Genomic DNA, 18,985 nt, shown 5'->3' with positions numbered 1-18,985 from the left:
ATTGTGGGGTGTTGATGGTTGCCATTGCAGCCCTGGGCCTAGTGCAAGTGCCCAAGGCTGCCATGTAGTTAACCTTATTAAGCCCTGTATGTGGCAGACCTTAATATAATATGTAAAGGTTAAAAATCTAATACACTGCAATACTAAGGTATCTTGTAGAAGTGGAAAAAGGTCACAAGTTCAAGTCCCCTGAGGTGACTAAAAACAATTAAAAAATATAAAAAAGTTAAATACAATTTTTAAAAATGAAAAACTACAATGAATTAAGATAGAAAGAAAAAAAACATTTTCCCCACAAAACAATAATACAAAAAAAATAACAAACATGACTGACATAGCTATGCCCATAAAAATCCAAACTAGTCAAGAATTGCATTAGTTATGTCACAAGGTGAAGGCTGTATAAAATAATAATAAGTCTTTTTTTTTCTGGTCATCCCATCTTCTAATAAAAATGGAGTAAAAAAATGATGAAAAAGTTGGATGTATGTTATGTTGGATGTATGTTAATCAACATACATTTTTACTGCAGCATGAAAATCGCAAATTCAATACTTCCCTCAAAAATTGTGCATTTCCGGATTTTTACATTTCACCCCCACTTAAAATTTTTGGAATATTTTCCAATATATTATAAGGTACATTTAATGATACCACTAAAAAAAATACAGCACATCCTGTAAAAAACAAGTACTGACACAGCTAGGTGATGGAAAAATAAAAAAGTTAAAGCTCTTGGAAACCAGGAATGAGCAAAACAAAAAAGAGAAACCAACAAAATGTCTGGCAGTTAAAGATAAAAAACAAAACAAAAAGGTCTGAGGAAAAACACCACTGAAAAAACAATTGGCGGGAAAAAAATCAAGTCCAAAAACAAGGTTTCTGGTTGAAATTTTCTACCTGTCTAGCGATCGAGAATTAAAGTCTGGTCCTTGGGAAGCCGGAGGAAGGTACAGTTCCATTTCATCAGCAATAGGTATACAAGGTGAAGATGTAGGAATGTATACAGCGGTCCATAACTGTAGAGCCCGAACATGGCAAACTGGGTGTAGAACCTGTAGAAGGAGAGCACTGTCATTTTGGTCATACCAAGAACAGGCTGAAAAAAAAACTTTTTATAACAAAAACACCCTTCAAATGTGATATTACCAATTATCAGAGTAAACCATGAGGAGGTCACTGAGATGGAAGCAGATGTAACAGGCGAGTTTAGCTTTTTTTTTGTCTTTTTTTGTTTTTGGATATTCCCTACGTCAAACACTTTTTTATAATCCCATAGAATTCTTTTAAGTAGACATTTGTATTATTTACCCCCAAAAGCTACAGAAGCCTCATCATTCCTTCTATTTCAGAAGAGATGTTATTGCATTAGACTTACCATCTCAACACCCGGCATGTAGAGCAGATTGTGAAAGTTCTTGTTACCAGTTCTCAATAGGGACCAAACAGAACAAGTTCTTTTGTTGATGTTTCGTGCCTCTCGTTCACATGGGTTGTTGGTGAGGAAAGTCCCATAGAGGCATGAATAGGTGTGCTGCACTAACTTCACCTGCACATAGATAACATGCTGTTATAGTCTATTGCGTAAAGATATTTTACAATGATAGGCATTTAAATTGCCCCAAAAAGTTCTAACTAAAAATTAGGTAATTCAAAATGGCCCCTCTTTTTCTCAATATACTTCTCGAGCGCCGACACTAGATTAAGCGTACTGATAAAAAGACGCCAACTTCTTTTTGGTTTAAGAAAATATAACAATACAACAACACATGTTTATTGACACTACAGAGCAACTTATCCTTTACCAAAAAGGCATGATTGAATTCAAAGTGACAAGGAAACTGGTGGAGAAGTTGGTGGACACAATCAAGCCACTGTAAGAAGACAGGACATTGCTCATTTTGATCTTCGGCATTTTCCTGATGACCACAGCGATCCCCAAATTTATGGCCATAATCTAGCCAATCTGTCTCAACCAAGACCTGAAAGCCCTGAAAAAAAAAGAAAGCCCTAATTACCATCACAAATGGTTGCTAATAAATACTTTCTTTTGACCCAACTGCTTACCTCCAATGTTCGGTAATATGGGTCCAAGAGAAGCTTTGCAAGGGATACGATCTGTGGGGTTCTGTCCCAACCATCGGAGCAGTGAACCAGCACTGGACGCTCTTCTCGATCCACAGCGTTGGCCACACCAATGGCAGCTTTCAGCATGGCAGAGAGGTGCTGCAGCCACTTAGTGCTTTCCAATGCTGATAGCCAGCTACAAAACACACAAAGGGTTTCACCACTAGGCAGGTAAGTGGCATCTTGAGAGAGAAAGATCATCATGATGGCATTAGTTGATGGAAATGGAAAAAATGGTCAGGCCATGGATCATTAGGGGGGAAAAACCCAGAGAAAGTAATGCAAATATATTATAAAGTTTGTGTTAACCGTTTCTTACTGATTTTTACTTTTTGATTGTTGCCAAAAAATTTTCACATCTGATTTACAATGTTTTAATTTATTTGTTTTATAGTTAATTTAATCGGCTATTAAAAGAGGTTTTCCCACCTTCTAAAGTGATGGCATATTACTAGGATATAGTAGAACGTCAGTATTAGTTGGGGTCTTGAAGCTGTGCAGTAATTTGCAGCTGTGTCTCTGGAATACCCCTTTAGGTGAATAGTGAGCAGCTACTTTTTTGGTGCACGGTCAGGGCACATCCTCGGGCAAGGAGAACTTAGAAGGGAACATACTGTTAAACTAGGTACCTTTCGTTCTCCACAATGGTAGGAGTCTCAGAAGTCATCACTTTATAAGATGGAAATGCCCTTTTATAGAGTTGATAGATTGAAGTGGATTAAGAAAAACAATTTACAATGATTTGATGTTTAAGTCTTAATTTAATAACTACTAGCTGAGAAGTGCTGAAAAAGTCACAATACTTAAAGGGGTTTTCCAGGACTAAACTATTGATGATATAGCCTTCGGGAAAGGTTATTAATAGGAAAACCCCTTTAAAGTATAATTAAAAAGGTACAGAAGACATTTGGCCCAACAAAATAGTATAGAAGTAAAGAAGCTAAAACTTTTGCAAACACATTACAACCAGTGTTCAAGTACAGAACTTACTTTCCTGGATCAGGCACTTGGTTGCACACAGCTCGCAGGTACTGAAAGCTATTCCGGATGGAGTGAATATTTGCCATTCCCATAAATGCGACTTCACAGTTTGGATAGTACTCTAAAGGAGAAAGGAATGACATAGTAAATCACCGCAATACTTTTAAAGAAGGGTCATTACCAACTTATTATAAGGACATGCCATGTGTATTTATGTCGTAGATGCAGAATGCTACATCCAGATCGAGAAAGACTAGATAGGGGGCTGCCCAGCCCTCCCCCTTCTGATCTATGAGGGTTACGCAAACAGCCAAGCAAGCATATCAGTAGTTCTTTGATATGACTGCATGTGAAGTTGTGGGCTCAGCAGCAGGTAAGAGAGAATACACAGCCACAGAATCTGACTACGCAGCCTGCAACCATGGAGCCACTGGCGTAACTATAGAGGATGCGGTTGCACCCGGGGCCAGGAGCCTTAGGAGGCCCATAAGGCCTCTATTCTCCATATAGGGAGCCCAGTACTATGAAGAATGCATTATAGCTGGGAGCCTGTTACAGGTTTTGCATTGGGGCCCAGGAGCTTCAAGTTACGCCTCTGCATGGAGCAACAGTTGCATCAACTTGCTTCACAAAGATCTGCATAGGAGCAGTAGTTATAAAATAGTATTATAGGTTTGATCACTATTTGCAGACATGCTTACTAGAGATGAGCGAACGTACTCGGATAAGCACTACTCGTCCGAGGAATGTGTCTTATCCGAGTATCGCTGTACTCGTCTTGAAAGAGTCGGGAAGCGCCGCTGCTGACAGGTGAGTTGCAGCAGGGAGCAGGGGAGAGCAGGCGGGAGAGAAGGAGAGAAAGATCTCCCCTCCGTTCCTCCCGGCTCTCCCCTGCAGCTCCCCGCTCCGCGGCGCTCCCCGAATCTTTTAAGACGAGTACAGCGATACTCGGATAAGGCACATTACTCGGACGAGTAGTGCTTATCCGAGTACGTTCGCTCATCTCTAATGCTTACTTTAAGTTGATATGTTTTGTTGTAATGAAAAAAAAAACAAGTAGGAAAGATACAGGTTTAATTTCATATTGAAGGGTTTTCCCAATTAAATACAATAAAACTACTGAAAGTGGTTTAGCATGGACGACGACCTTGCTGCAAGGAATGGGAGCCAAGCACATCTCGTACAAGTGAGTAGGAGATCCAGAGGTAAGCCCATGAATTTCAATATTCTCTGCCTATCCATCATACAGATTTCATTCGGACTTGACATTCTGTTACCTTCACATTCGCAGCCTCCACCTTTTGCTCTGTTTGCAACAGCAGCCGTGTACGATCTAGCATCCAGGATTAAGAGTTTCTGAGGTGCCCCGCTCCCCTCAATACCAGGACAAGCAGTTAGAGAAGAGTCTGCAGACGGCATTCAAAAGAGTCACTTTCACTAAAAACAATAGCCATAAGACTAAGGAATATTATAGGTTACTGTTTATCATTTAAAGGGAACCTGTCACGTCCCCACGGCACCATAAACTAACTTATGGTGCTGTTAGGCGAGGTGCCAGGGAGCTAGGCGATACATTTCTTATGCGCATACGATCCCTGTTTCCCGTGGTGTCAGCGTGGCACACGAAAATGAGAATCCTATGGCATGCGAGTGCGATTTTTTTTTTGAAGATCTAGGAAATAACAGGCGATCACTTGCAAAGAATCCCCCAAAGACAAGACATGCAATTCTTCCTGTCTTTGCGACGCTGCAAGATAAAAATCGCTCATGTGAATAAAACACATTGAAATCGATGTGCTATTTACATGTGCGAGTTCCATTCATATCGCTATCGGACGGGACTTGCAGAATAAAACTCGCCCGTGTGAATGCACCCCGACAGGCTCCCTTTAAAGGTCAAACAGTGCCGTAATGCAAGGTCTTACCGAAGTCCGTGTCTCCGCTTTCATTTCCATCACTGCTACTTCTGTTACTGAAGTTAACGGTAGCAGCGCGGCCGCCTGGATTCAGTGCACAGGCCTTTGCAATAGAAGTGACTAAATACTCATCATCAGCATTGCGCCAACCCCACCAGCTGATCTCTGGTTGACTGCAACGTGCGATCACTGCTCCGGTTCTTGTATGTCTACAACACAGCAGAGTAAGGAATGAGATCCAGGTCTACTCAGGATCAAAAACATTGCACAAAAATGCTACCCTAATTTATGGAAGTGCAACTATACAAGTTCAGTTACCAAGAGAATCTTCACATGAGCAGAGGTTCACAGCGATAAGTTATTTTACCTGACGATTCCCTTTCTTACGACGGAGTCACACAGAATTTTTGTTGTCTTTTCTAAAAATATTATTTGGACAAAAATGCTGTAGCCAGATGATACTTTAAAAACTACTGAAAATTATGGAAAAGTCCACATATACCGTGTTTTTTCTTTAAGGTTCTATATTAGGACAGCAAAAGAAAAAGAGTGCTTTAACCCCATCACGCCCCAGGGCATCCTAAGTGTGCGGTGCATGTTTGGAGCAGAATCAGCCCACGCCATAGTAGGTATTGATTGTCTTTGACAGCCGACACCTGCCCACAACAGCTGTGATCAGTGTAAATCCTGATCGCGGTTGTTAATCCTTCCTGATTGCGGTTGTTAATCCTTTAAATGCACTAATCAGTGTACGGGAGTCCCCAACAGCTCGCCTACCAAAAGACTGCAATGTACTGTTCGATTGCCATGGTAGTCTGGGCCTTCTGAAGGCCTACAAGGCTGCCATGATTGATTGCCTATCAAGACATGCTTGTGGCAAGTCTTAGTAGATTGTCGTATAAGTGCAATACTATGGTATTGCATTATACTGTATGAGTGATTAAACAATCGCAAGTTCAAGTCCCGAATTTGAAATAAAAAAAAAAGTTTTATTCATTATTCTAGAAAATAAAAAAGGTAATAAAAAGTTAAAACTTTCCCCCATATTTATAATAAACAGAAAATCAAAAAACACCCAAAAAACCCACATATCTGGCATTGCTTCGTCCATAAAACTCTGATCTATCAAAGTAATGCATTATTTATCTCATGCCATGAACGTTGTCAGAAAAAAAATAAAATTAAACGCCAGAATTGTGCTTTTTTTGGTCACCCAGTCTCCAAGAAAAAAATTTAATAAAAAGCGATCAAAAAGTCATATGGTACCATTAGAAACCACAGGGCATCCCACAAAAAATGAGCCCTGACACAGTTTTTTTTTTCTATCTCACTTCACTTAGAATTTTTTTTTTTTAAGTTTTTCAGTCCATTATAGGGTACATTAAATAGTACCATTGAAAAATACAAGTCATCCCGCAAAAAACAAGCCCTCATACAGCTACATTAATGGCAAAATAAAAAAGTTATTAAAAAAAGATTTTTTGAAAGCGGGGAGGAAAAACCAAAAATGAAAAAAAGGGGGGCTGCATCATTAAGGCAATATATTGAAAACCCTACTGTCATCATACATTTACCATTTTAACACGTGAAGAACTATTCTTTCCCCACACATTTGCCTAGATGGTTGTTTGGTGGAGCTCTGTTAAGGAGGAGAGAACAATAAAGAAAAAGGAAGTGAACTAAAGACAGTTGCTGACACATGGTCCTACCTGTACACCACAACAGGGATCCTCTTCCACGATCTGAAAGAAGAAACATTCTCCAGCTCCTTGTCGGTGATCCAAACAGGAACCAGGAGCTTCTGGGGGTAACTTGGACACAGTCTATGGAGTAATCAGAACTCATTATTAGTGAAATAATATATGGTACACTAAAAATTAACAAAAACGCTACTCTGCTTGTTATTGCCACTTATGTGAATAAAAGGGAACATTCACACGTACTTGAAATGCGGAGGATTTTCTGTGCAAAACTATACAAGGAAAATTCACAGTGAAATGTAGTAACGGCAAAGTGGATGAGAATTTAATCAATCTCATTCATACAGTGCAGAATACCGTACATCCATGCAGAAAGTAATCTGCAATGCAGATTTTTTACATTCGCAGCATTTAAATTTCTGCTGCGGATTTTTCCTTTCAACGTAGGGAATGAAACTGCAGCAACATACTCATAGTAATGGTACATGGAGTTCCTGAGTCACAACGCTCTATTAGCAAGAGCACTAATAATAATCATCTACTATTATATAATGGGGTACTGATAGGTCCTTGGCTTTACGTTTTTCAGTTTTCACAGCAATGAAAGTTACATCATTTGTAAGCTCAATGTCTACATGAGATTTGCGCATGATCTCCAGGTTTGAGGACAACACTGAGGACCCTGCAGCCGAGTTCATTGCAAAGAAGAGCAGAGCCCTGATGAAGTTCTTGTTTCTGAAAGAGATATCGGTCAAAGACATTGACGGTGACATGGTGCAAACACATACTCTTTGAACTCCACAGTGAAAAACTGGGTGCCAAATTTTAAGACTATTCAAAGAGATCTCCAGTGGTGACCATTCCAGGAACCAGAGACGTCATCCGCGACATGATTCTGGCAAATTTCTGTTAAGATAATAGTTAAGGCTCTAAACATTTCCAGAAAAAAAGAGTTGGACCTATAATTCACATTCATCTGGAGGAAGGCATCTGCCAAGTAGGTCCCATAATGTTCGCCAGCAGATCAAAAGTATGCACAAGTGTAAGTATCCCAGGGAATCCCGTAGAGTTTTCGGCAGGATGCTGATGCTTTCCTGTTTTGACTAGTGATGATTGATGGCATGTGGATTTTTATGTATAATCCTGAATCAAAAGTGCAGTCAGAAGAACGGAGACAGTGGTTTCCCGCATCCAAAAGAAGTTGCGTGCAGAAGTGATCATCCAAGGTGAGGACATAGGTCTTCTGGAATAATGATGGAACACTGCTTGTGGGCTACCGTCTGAACGGGTCTATTATTAAGGCCGTGTATTGCGCAACACTTTTTGATAAATTGAAGGAGGCATTGAAGTAAAAATGGCAAAGAAAGATGACCCAAGGTGTTGTGTTCTTGCACAACGATTCCTTGTTCCACACAGCAGCCATCAACCAGAGCAAACTGGCTGACCTAGGCTTCGAGGTGCTGGATCATCCTCCTTATTCTACTGATCTGCACCCTCTGACTATTATCTGTTATCTAATTTGAAGAAGGACTTCAAGGGAACCAAATGTGCCTCCACTATTGACCTAATTGCATCGGATGACACCTGGTTGGCCAACCAACCAAAGAAATTCTATCTAGATGGGTTGAAGAAGTTGCAACATCGCAGTCAGAAGTGCATTGATGTCCAAGAGGACTATGTAGAACAGAAAATTCATTGTTCTATGCCAGTTTATTGTGGTCAAAGCCAAGGACTTATCAGCACCCATCCAATAAAAGGATGTTGGGGTCTGTTTGATTACATGATGGATGATTAGAGGTTCACTAAGTAATCACATAATGATTGCCGGGAAACCAGGTTATGGACCCCACACAACCAGCTGTCATCACGTCCCTCTCAGAAGTGCTCAGTGAAATTCATGGATGCCAGCATTCCCACTTAGTTATTCACTGGAGAGAACAGTTTCAAGGAAAGGACTAATTTTCCATTGTCAAGCAGGGCAAATTTGAGAAATAGCAGAAATACTGGGAATGTCATAGCTAGAACGGACAAAGTCACACCAATACAGGGTCACAACAGTATATGCCCAACCAATATCTTCAAGGATTCATAGGACAAGGTAAAAAAGCAAGACTCCTGTATCTACTAACTGAGGGAAATTTCTACAACTAGTGCCAATAAAGGAAAAATATGGCAACAATCAGGTTCTGATTTTTATACTAAAATGTTTAATTGAACGTCAAGCAGAAAACTGATTGTTTGCCAAGGTCCACAGCGTTGCTTTTCCTCTTAACCATGTTTCCTAAATGTCCTCTTTATGTGTGAGCCTGAGCCTGCAGAACATTCCTTCCCCGCATTGGTGCCAATGATAATTACAGGGGTTAGCACGCCAAAAGAAATTGGCGTAATGTGTGCCAAAACATATTGAGTTAGAGAGAAAACAGGAGACAAAGTATGATGTATGCTTGTAGTTCCTCACTTGTAGTTGTGGTTGATATCAGACACTCGCCAGGCATTCTGCATATCAAAACCCATCCGCACCAGCTCCATCTGGAAGCGATCCTTCACATTGTCACCTGAAACAAAGGCAGTCACAGCCATGTAAATGAGTAACGTGCCCGGAGGATAAGATGGATAGATAGAGTGGTCTAGAACATTTATCTAGGACTCCTGAAAGCAGTCTTGTAATTACAGCATCTACTAAAGCAGGTGCTAGGACAGCCTAGAAGATTTGGCATTACAGCTTGAATTCAGATTTCAATGCCAACCAGCGTTGGCATTAGCTTTATTAAGGGGTTGTCTCAAGTTTTAAAACCTTATTTGCTATCCACCAAATAAAGGCTAAAAGGTCTTCTTAGCAGGGGTCTGACCACTGAACCCTCATCGGCCACAATGGAAGTCCCGTGTCTTCCAGGGGTCACGGAGCAAGGGCACACGAATAATTTCTATGGGACTACTGGAGAAAGAGAAGTGCTGTATTCAAGTTTTCTTCGATATTCCATAGAGATGAATGAAGCGGCGTAGCAACACACATGCTCTGCCACTGCTCCATTCTCGGACTACCCGGTCTGGTGACAGGTGGGAGTACCGGCAGTAATGGTCCTTTTACATTGAACGATGATTGCTCAGATTCTCTAAACTTGAATGATAATCATTTAGTGTAAATGCCAGCAGCGACTGAACGCCGAATGATAATTTGTTTGTCCTTCAGTTTCTGCAGGCATAAAAATTAAATGACGATTGGCCTGGCAGCCGTTCATCTATAAACGATGGCCTATTGACTGCGAATGATGGTGGCGGCCGGAACAATTTCTGTTCCGCTCTGCCTCCATTCGCTGAACGATCCTGAGAGGACTGTTGGCGCTTATGTGCCTGATGGTCGCCCCGTGTAGAAGTGCCCGTAGACTCCCTGCAATCAGACACTTATGCTTTGGACAGATGGTAAGCTTAAACCTTGGATAGCCTCTTTAATAGATTCCAAGGTAAGGTAGGGTCCTGCTCCGAAACTATTTAGTTGCCCTACATACATAAGCATGTTACAGCGGTGCTCACGTCTATTTAGCGTCTACTCCATAATGGCACACATGCAGTTTACCTGGGCCGCAGAGGTGAACATGATGTTCTTCATCATCGGTGCATATTCCCTGGCACCAAGCATGGTAAGCGAATGCAAACAAGTCTTCCTGCTTGGTTGGCCGTGCCGAGGCTCTGCTCAGTCTCTTCAGCCATTCCTGGCATTGCTTGAATGTGGAAAAGTAACATCTAAAAACAAAGCAAAGTAATATGTTGTGAATGCTAGGGGCATATTAGGAAAAAACAGGTCATGCAATAATCTTATAATAGTTGCTGAATGGTGCAGAACGGATGGTACAGTGTGATGTACAGTGCAATACAGGTACAGAAAATGATGTTAAAACCTGGTCGAGTCCCCGCTCCTCCCGGCACAGGACCCCCATGATAGGCCTTCAATGCAACACTGTAAAAGGCACTTGCTTTGGAAGAAAGCCTGTTAGTAGAGATGAGCGAACACCAAAATGTTCGGGTGTTCGTTATTCGTAACGAACTTCCCGTGATGCTCGAGGGTTCGTTTCGAACAACGAACCCCATTGAAGTCAATGGGCGACCGGAACATTTTTGTATTTCGCCGATGCTCGCTAAGGTTTTCATGTGTGAAAATCTGGGCAATTCAGGAAAGTGATGGGAATGACACAGTGACGGATAGGGCAGGCGAGGGGCTACATGTTGGGCTGCATCCTAAGTTCACAGGTCCCACTATTAAGCCACAATAGCGGCAAGAGTGGGCCCCCCCCCCCTCCCAACAACTTTTACTTCTGAAAAGCGCTCATTAGCATGGCATACCTTTGCTAAGCACCACACTACCTCCAACAAAGCACAATCACTGCCTGCATGACACTCCACTGCCACTTCTCCTGAGTTACATGCTGCCCAACCGCACCCCCTCCCCCCCACAGCGCACACCAAACTGTCCCTGCGCAGCCTTCAGCTGCCCTCATGCCACACCACCCTCACGTCTATTTAGAAGTGCGTCTGCCACGACGAGGGACCGCAGGCACACACTGCACAGGGTTGGCACGGCTAGGTAGCGACCCTCTTTAATAGGGGCGGGGCGATAGCCCACAATGCTGTACAGAAGCAATGAGAAATACAATCCTGTGCCACCGCCATCAGGAGCTGCACACGTGGGCATAGCAATGGGGAACCTATGTGCCACACACTATTCATTCTGTCAAGGTGTCTGCATGCCCCAGTCAGACTGGTTATATGCACCTTAACAGTAACCGCGTTGGTGGTAATGTGGTGGTGACTGCGGACCTAGTACCACGGTTGTATTTTGTTGGTTTTCGGAATGCGGCCAGGATTAAGTGGGCCGTGGCGGGGGGATGGTGTGGGGGCTCTCGTTGTGTCGGTAAAGGTGAAATTCTTGGACTGCCACCAGACGAAGCAATGCAAAGACATTTGCCAAGAATGTTTTCCCTGTTGGAGGAGGAGGGGGATGTTTTTGAGGCACTACGTGTCCTCTCCACGTGTCCGTGGTTATATGCACCTTAACAGTAACCGCGTTGGTGGTAATGTGGTGGTGACTGCGGACCTAGTACCACGGTTGTATTTTGTTGGTTTTCGGAATGTGGCCAGGATTAAGTGGGCCGTGGTGGGGGGATGGTGGGGGGGCTCTCTAGTAGTGTCGGTAAAGGTGAAATTCTTGGACTGCCGCCAGACGAACCAATGCAAAGGCATTTGCCAACAATGTTTTCCCTGTTGGAGGAGGAGGGGGATGTTTTTGAGGCACTACGTGTCCTCTCCACGTGTCCGTTCCATGTAAGCAATAGTAGCACTCAAGACAGGCCCCAGTAACAATTCTGAAGCAGCAGTATAGCGGGAGCGCAGTCTTCGTTCCATGTAAGCAATAGTAGCACTCAAGACAGGCCCCAGTAACAATTCTGAAGCAGCAGTATAGCGGGAGCGCAGTCTTCGTTCCATGTAAGCAATAGTAGCACTCAAGACAGGCCCCAGTAACAATTCTGAAGCAGCAGTATAGCGGGAGCGCAGTCTTCGTTCCATGTAAGCAATAGTAGCACTCAAGACAGGCCCCAGTAACAATTCTGAAGCAGCAGTATAGCGGGAGCGCAGTCTTCGTTCCATGTAAGCAATAGTAGCACTCAAGACAGGCCCCAGTAACAATTCTGAAGCAGCAGTATAGCGGGAGCGCAGTCTTCGTTCCATTTCAGTAGCCTTAGTATAGCCAAGGCACAAGTGACATTTATGTAGCTAAACTGTAGGCCAACCCCACACACCTTTCTGTACCATGAGTGCAGGCGAAGAACATAGAAATTACTATGATTACACTGTAGGTGAGGGCCCCAAAAAATTGGTGTACCAACAGTACTAATGTACCTCAGTAAAAATTGGCCATGCCCAATCAAGATGGCAGGTGAATCGCTTTGGTTAATGTGGCTTAAGTGGTAACTAGGCCTGGAGGCAGCCCAGTGTAACGAAAAATTGGTTCAAGTTAAAGTTCCAACGCTTTTAAGCTAATTGAAACTTAGAAAAATTGTTCAGAAAAATTATTTGAGTGAGCCTTGTGGCCCTAAGAAAAATTGCCCGTTCAGCGTGATTACGTGAGGTTTCAGGAGGAGGAGCAGGAGGAGGAGGAGGAGGAATATTAGACACAGATTGATGAAGCAGAAATGTCCCCGTTTTGGATGGTGAGAGAGAACGTAGCTTCCATCCGCGGGTGCAGCCTACGTATTGCTTACGTATCGCTGCTGTCCGCTGGTGGAGAACAGAAGTCTGGGGAAATCCAGCCTTTGTTCATCTTGATGAGTGTTAGCCTGTCGGCACTGTCGGTTGACAAGCGGCTACGCTTATCGGTGATGATTCCCCCAGCCGCACTAAACACCCTCTCCGACAAGACGCTAGCCGCAGGACAAGCAAGCACCTCAAGGGCATACAGGGCTAGTTCAGGCCACGTGTCCAGCTTCGACACCCAGTAGTTGTAGGGGGCAGAGGCGTCACCAAGGATGGTCGTGCGATCCGCTACGTACTCCCTCACCATCCTTTTGCAGTGCTCCCGCCGACTCAGCCGTGACTGGGGAGCGGTGACACAGTCTTGGTGGGGAGCCATAAAGCTGGCCAGGCCCTTAAAGACTGTTGCACTGCCTGGGATGTACATGCTGCTCGATCTACGCACATCCCCTGCAACATGGCCCTCGGAACTGCGCCTTCTGCCACTAGCGCTGTCGGCTGGGAATTTTACCATCAGCTTGTCCGCAAGGGTCCTGTGGTATAGCAACACTCTCGAACCCCTTTCCTCTTCGGGAATCAGAGTGGGCAGGTTCTCCTTATACCGTGGATCGAGCAGTGTGTACACCCAGTAATCCGTAGTGGCCAGAATGCGTGCAACGCGAGGGTCACGAGAAAGGCATCCTAACATGAAGTCAGCCATGTGTGCCAGGGTACCTGTACGCAACACATGGCTGTCTTCACTAGGAAGATCACTTTCAGGATCCTCCTCCTCCTCCTCCTCCTCCTCAGGCCATACACGCTGAAAGGATGACAGGCAATCAGCCGGTGTACCGTCAGCAGCGGGCCAAGCTGTCTCTTCCCCCTCCTCCTCATCCTCCTCATGCTCCTCCTCCTCCTCCTGTACGCGCTGAGAAATAGACAGGAGGGTGCCCTGACTATCCAGCGGCATACTGTCTTCCCCCGCCCCCGTTTCCGAGCGCAAAGCAGCTGCCTTTATGGTTTGCAGGGAATTTCTCAAGATGCATAGCAGAGGAATGGTGACGCTAATGATTGTAGCATCGCCGCTCACCACCTGGGTAGACTCCTCAAAATTACCAAGGACATGGCAGATGTCTGCCAACCAGGCCCACTCTTCTGAAAGGAATTGAGGAGGCTGACTCCCACTGCGCCGCCCATGTTGGAGTTGGTATTCGACTATAGCTCTACGCTGTTCATAGAGCCTGGCCAACATGTGGAGCGTAGAGTTCCACCGTGTGGGCACGTCGCACAGCAGTCGGTGCACTGGCAGCTTAAAGTGATGTTGCAGGGTGCGCAGGGTGGCAGCGTCCGTGTGGGACTTGCGGAAATGTGCGCAGAGCCGGCGCGCCTTTACGAGCAGGTCTGACAAGCGTGGGTAGCTTTTCAGAAAGCGCTGAACCACCAAATTAAATACGTGGGCCAGGCATGGCACGTGCGTGAGGCTGCCGAGCTGCAGAGCCGCCACCAGGTTACGGCCGTTGTCACACACGACCATGCCCGGTTGGAGGCTCAGCGGCGCAAGCCAGCGGTCCGTCTGCTGTGTCAGACCCTGCAGCAGTTCGTGGGCCGTGTGCCTCTTATCGCCTAAGCTGAGTAGTTTCAGCACGGCCTGCTGACGCTTGCCCACCGCTGTGCTGCCACACCGCGCGACACCGACTGCTGGCGACATGCTGCTGCTAACACATCTTGATTGTGAGACAGAGGAGGAGGAGGAGGAGGAGGGTGCTTTAGTGGAGGAAGCATAGACCTCCGCAGATACCAGCACCGAGCTGGGGCCCGCAATTCTGGGGGTGGGTAGGACGTGAGCGGTCCCAGGCTCTGACTCTGTCCCAGCCTCCACTAAATTCACCCAATGTGCCGTCAGGGAGATGTAGTGGCCCTGCCCGCCTGTGCTTGTCCACGTGTCCGTAGTTAAGTGGACCGTGGCAGTAACCGCGTTGGTGAGGGCGCGCACAATGTTGCGGGAGACGTGGTCGTGCAGGGCTGGGACGGCACATCGGGAAAAGTAGTGGCGACTGGGAACTGAGTAGCGCGGGGCCGCCGCCTCCATGATACTTTTGAAGGACTCCGTTTCCACAACCCTATACGGCAGCATCTCAAGGCTGATGAATTTTGCGATGCGGACGGTTAACGTTTGAGCGTGCGGGTGCGTGGCGGCGTACTTGCGCTTGCGCTCGAACACTTGCGCAAGCGACGGCTGAACGGTGCGCTGAACTACACTGCTGGATGGGGCCGAGGACAGCGGAGATGAGGGTGTGGGTGCAGGCCATGAGGCGGTAGTGCCTGTGTCCTGAGAGGGGGGTTGCATCTCAGTGGCAGGTTGGGGCACAGGGGGAGAGGCAGGGGTGCAAACCGGAGGCGGTGAACGGCCTTCGTCCCACCTTGTGGGGTGCTTGGCCATCATATGTCTGCGCATGCTGGTGGTGGTGAGGCTGTTGGTGTTGGCTCCCCGGCTGAGCTTTGCGCGACAAAGGTTGCACACCACTGTTCGTCGGTCGTCAGGCGTCTCTGTGAAAAACTGCCAGACCTTAGAGCACCTCGGCCTCCGCAGGGTGGCATGGCGCGAGGGGGCGCTTTGGGAAACACTTGGTGGATTATTCGGTCTGGCCCTGCCTCTACCCCTGGCCACTGCACTGCCTCTTGCAACCTGCCCTGCTGATGCCCTTGACTCCCCCTCTGAAGACCTGTCCTCCTGAGTAAGCGTTGCACACCAGGTGGGGTCAGTCACCTCATCGTCCTGCTGCTCTTCCTCCGAATCCTCTGTGCGCTGCTCCCTGGGACTTACTGCCCTTACTACTACCTCACTGCAAGACAACTGTGTCTGATCGTCATCGTCCTCCTCACCCACAGAAAGTTGTTGAGACAGTTGGCGGAAGTCCCCAGCCTCTTCCCCCGGACCCCGGGAACTTTCGAATGGTTGGGCATCAGTGACGATAAACTCCTCTGGTGGGAGAGGAACCGCTGCTGCCCAATCTAAGCAGGGGCCCGAGAACAGTTCCTGGGAGTGCTCCCGCTCCTGAGCAGGTGTTATTGTAGTGGAGTGAGGAGGCTGGGAGGAAGGAGGAGCAGCAGACAGAGGATTCGGATTGGCAGCAGTGGACGGCGCAGAACTGCGGGTAGACGATAGGTTGCTCGAAGCACTTTCTGCCATCCAGGACAGGACCTGCTCACACTGCTCATTTTCTAATAACCGTCTCCCGCGTGGACCCATTAATTGGGCGATGAATGTGGGGACGCCAGAAACGTGCCTCTCTCCTAATCGCGCAGCAGTCGGCTGCGACACACCTGGATCAGGAGCTTGGCCTGTGCCCACACCCTGACTTGGCCCTCCGCGTCCTCGGCCACGTCCACGTCCACGTCCTCTAGGCTTACCCCTACCCCTCAGCATGCTGTATTACCAGTGATTAGATTTCCCAGGCAGGAAATAAATTGGCGCAAGACTGCAGGCCAAATATAATTTTTGCCCTTTTTGGAAAACGAAAGGCCCCACTGCCTCTAGTGAATGAATTATCTAAGTTTAATAACTGTGCTGTGTCCCTGCTTATGTGTCACAGAACGTGAGGGTAGCAGAGTTATTAACTGTGGCAGAGCAGGTATTTTTTTTCCCAATTAAGGAAAGCAAATGGCGAACCCAGCAGTAAAGCGTAGCTGGCTGCGTATGATTTAGCAATGTTTTTCACGCAGCTCACACGTCTCCACAGGCGTAAGGACGGACACAGGCTGGACAAATAGATTTCTTTTCAGTTTTTTCCCACCAACAGGCAGCACTGCGTATATTCAATGAACCTGCGAAGTTTAATAACTGCGCTGTGTCCCTGCTTATGTGTCACAGAACGTGAGGGTAGCAGAGTTATTATAACTCTTGGAGAGCAGGTATTTTTTTTCCCAATTAAGGAAAGCAAATGGCGAACCCAGCAGTAAAGCGTAGCTGGCTGCGTATGATTTAGCAATGTTTTTCACGCAGCTCACACGTCTACACAGGCGTAAGGACGGACACAGGCTGGACAAATAGATTTGTTTTCAGTTTTTTCCCACCAACAGGCAGCACTGCGTATATTCAATGAACCTGCGAAGTTTAATAACTGCGCTGTGTCCCTGCTTATGTGTCACAGAACGTGAGGGTAGCAGAGTTATTATAACTCTTGGAGAGCAGGTATTTTTTTCCCCAATTAAGGAAAGCAAATGGCGAACCCAGCAGTAAAGCGTAGCTGGCTGCGTATGATTTAGCAATGTTTTTCACGCAGCTCACACGTCTACACAGGCGTAAGGACGGACACAGGCTGGACAAATAGATTTCTTTTCAGTTTTTTCCCACCAACAGGCAGCACTGCGTATATTCAATGAACCTGCGAAGTTTAATAACTGCGCTGTGTCCCTGCTTATGTGTCACAGAACGTGAGGGTAGCAGAGTTATTATAACTCTTGGAGAGCAGGTATTTTTTTTCCCAATTAAGGAAAGCAAATGGCGAACCCAGCAGTAAAGCGTAGCTGGCTGCGTATGATTTAGCAATGTTTTTCACGCAGCTCACACGTCTCCACAGGCGTAAGGACGGACACAGGCTGGACAAATAGATTTCTTTTCAGTTTTTTCCCACCAACAGGCAGCACTGCGTATATTCAATGAACCTGCGAAGTTTAATAACTGCGCTGTGTCCCTGCTTATGTGTCACAGAACGTGAGGGTAGCAGAGTTATTATAACTCTTGGAGAGCAGGTATTTTTTTTCCCAATTAAGGAAAGCAAATGGCGAACCCAGCAGTAAAGCGTAGCTGGCTGCGTATGATTTAGCAATGTTTTTCACGCAGCTCACACGTCTACACAGGCGTAAGGACGGACACAGGCTGGACAAATAGATTTGTTTTCAGTTTTTTCCCACCAACAGGCAGCACTGCGTATATTCAATGAACCTGCGAAGTTTAATAACTGCGCTGTGTCCCTGCTTATGTGTCACAGAACGTGAGGGTAGCAGAGTTATTATAACTCTTGGAGAGCAGGTATTTTTTTCCCCAATTAAGGAAAGCAAATGGCGAACCCAGCAGTAAAGCGTAGCTGGCTGCGTATGATTTAGCAATGTTTTTCACGCAGCTCACACGTCTACACAGGCGTAAGGACGGACACAGGCTGGACAAATAGATTTCTTTTCAGTTTTTTCCCACCAACAGGCAGCACTGCGTATATTCAATGAACCTGCGAAGTTTAATAACTGCGCTGTGTCCCTGCTTATGTGTCACAGAACGTGAGGGTAGCAGAGTTATTATAACTCTTGGAGAGCAGGTATTTTTTTTCCCAATTAAGGAAAGCAAATGGCGAACCCAGCAGTAAAGCGTAGCTGGCTGCGTATGATTTAGCAATGTTTTTCACGCAGCTCACACGTCTCCACAGGCGTAAGGACGGACACAGGCTGGACAAATAGATTTGTTTTCAGTTTTTTCCCACCAACAGGCAGCACTGCGTATATTCAATGAACCTGCGAAGTTTAATAACTGCGCTGTGTCCCTGCTTATGTGTCACAGAACGTGAGGGTAGCAGAGTTATTATAACTCTTGGAGAGCAGGTATTTTTTTCCCCAATTAAGGAAAGCAAATGGCGAACCCAGCAGTAAAGCGTAGCTGGCTGCGTATGATTTAGCAATGTTTTTCACGCAGCTCACACGTCTCCACAGGCGTAAGGACGGACACAGGCTGGACAAATAGATTTCTTTTCAGTTTTTTCCCACCAACAGGCAGCACTGCGTATATTCTATGAATAATAACTGTGTTGTGGCCCTGCCTATACAATTCTTTCCCTGCAGTATCAATGGAGGGTGCAATGCTCTGCAGAGGCGATTTTGAGAAGCCCAAAAAAAATGCAGCACAGCCAACAGCAGCCTGGACAGTACTGCACACGGATAAATATGGCCCTAGAAAGGACCGTTGAGGTTCTTGAAGGCTACACTCACTCCTAACACTCTCCCTGCCTATGCAGCACTTCTGTCCCTAATGCCAGGTGCAACGGTCTGCAG

The 18,985-nt window shown here is 45.9% G+C and overlaps 1 protein-coding gene across 2 annotated transcripts in view; it reads right to left on the bottom strand.

The window, feature by feature from the left end:
* MTMR4 (myotubularin related protein 4) overlaps positions 1-18,985 on the bottom strand; it is a 62,898-nt gene that overhangs the window by 10,905 nt on the left and 33,008 nt on the right. For both annotated transcript variants that reach the window (XM_066599789.1, XM_066599788.1), the window contains 10 exons: positions 10,299-10,465; positions 9,183-9,279; positions 6,734-6,847; positions 5,034-5,233; positions 4,386-4,514; positions 3,118-3,229; positions 2,068-2,263; positions 1,806-1,991; positions 1,379-1,549; positions 901-1,055 (listed from right to left, as the gene is read on the bottom strand). In XM_066599789.1, coding sequence (XP_066455886.1) covers positions 901-1,055; positions 1,379-1,549; positions 1,806-1,991; positions 2,068-2,263; positions 3,118-3,229; positions 4,386-4,514; positions 5,034-5,233; positions 6,734-6,847; positions 9,183-9,279; positions 10,299-10,465 — 1,527 coding nt within the window. The remainder of the gene's footprint in view (positions 1-900; positions 1,056-1,378; positions 1,550-1,805; positions 1,992-2,067; positions 2,264-3,117; positions 3,230-4,385; positions 4,515-5,033; positions 5,234-6,733; positions 6,848-9,182; positions 9,280-10,298; positions 10,466-18,985) is intronic.

This window comes from Eleutherodactylus coqui, chromosome 4 (assembly GCF_035609145.1).
Source record: "Eleutherodactylus coqui strain aEleCoq1 chromosome 4, aEleCoq1.hap1, whole genome shotgun sequence".
Lineage (NCBI taxonomy): Eukaryota > Metazoa > Chordata > Amphibia > Anura > Eleutherodactylidae > Eleutherodactylus > Eleutherodactylus coqui.
Note: the sequence above shows the minus strand (reverse complement) of the source record. Positions and strands in the feature narration are given on the sequence as shown.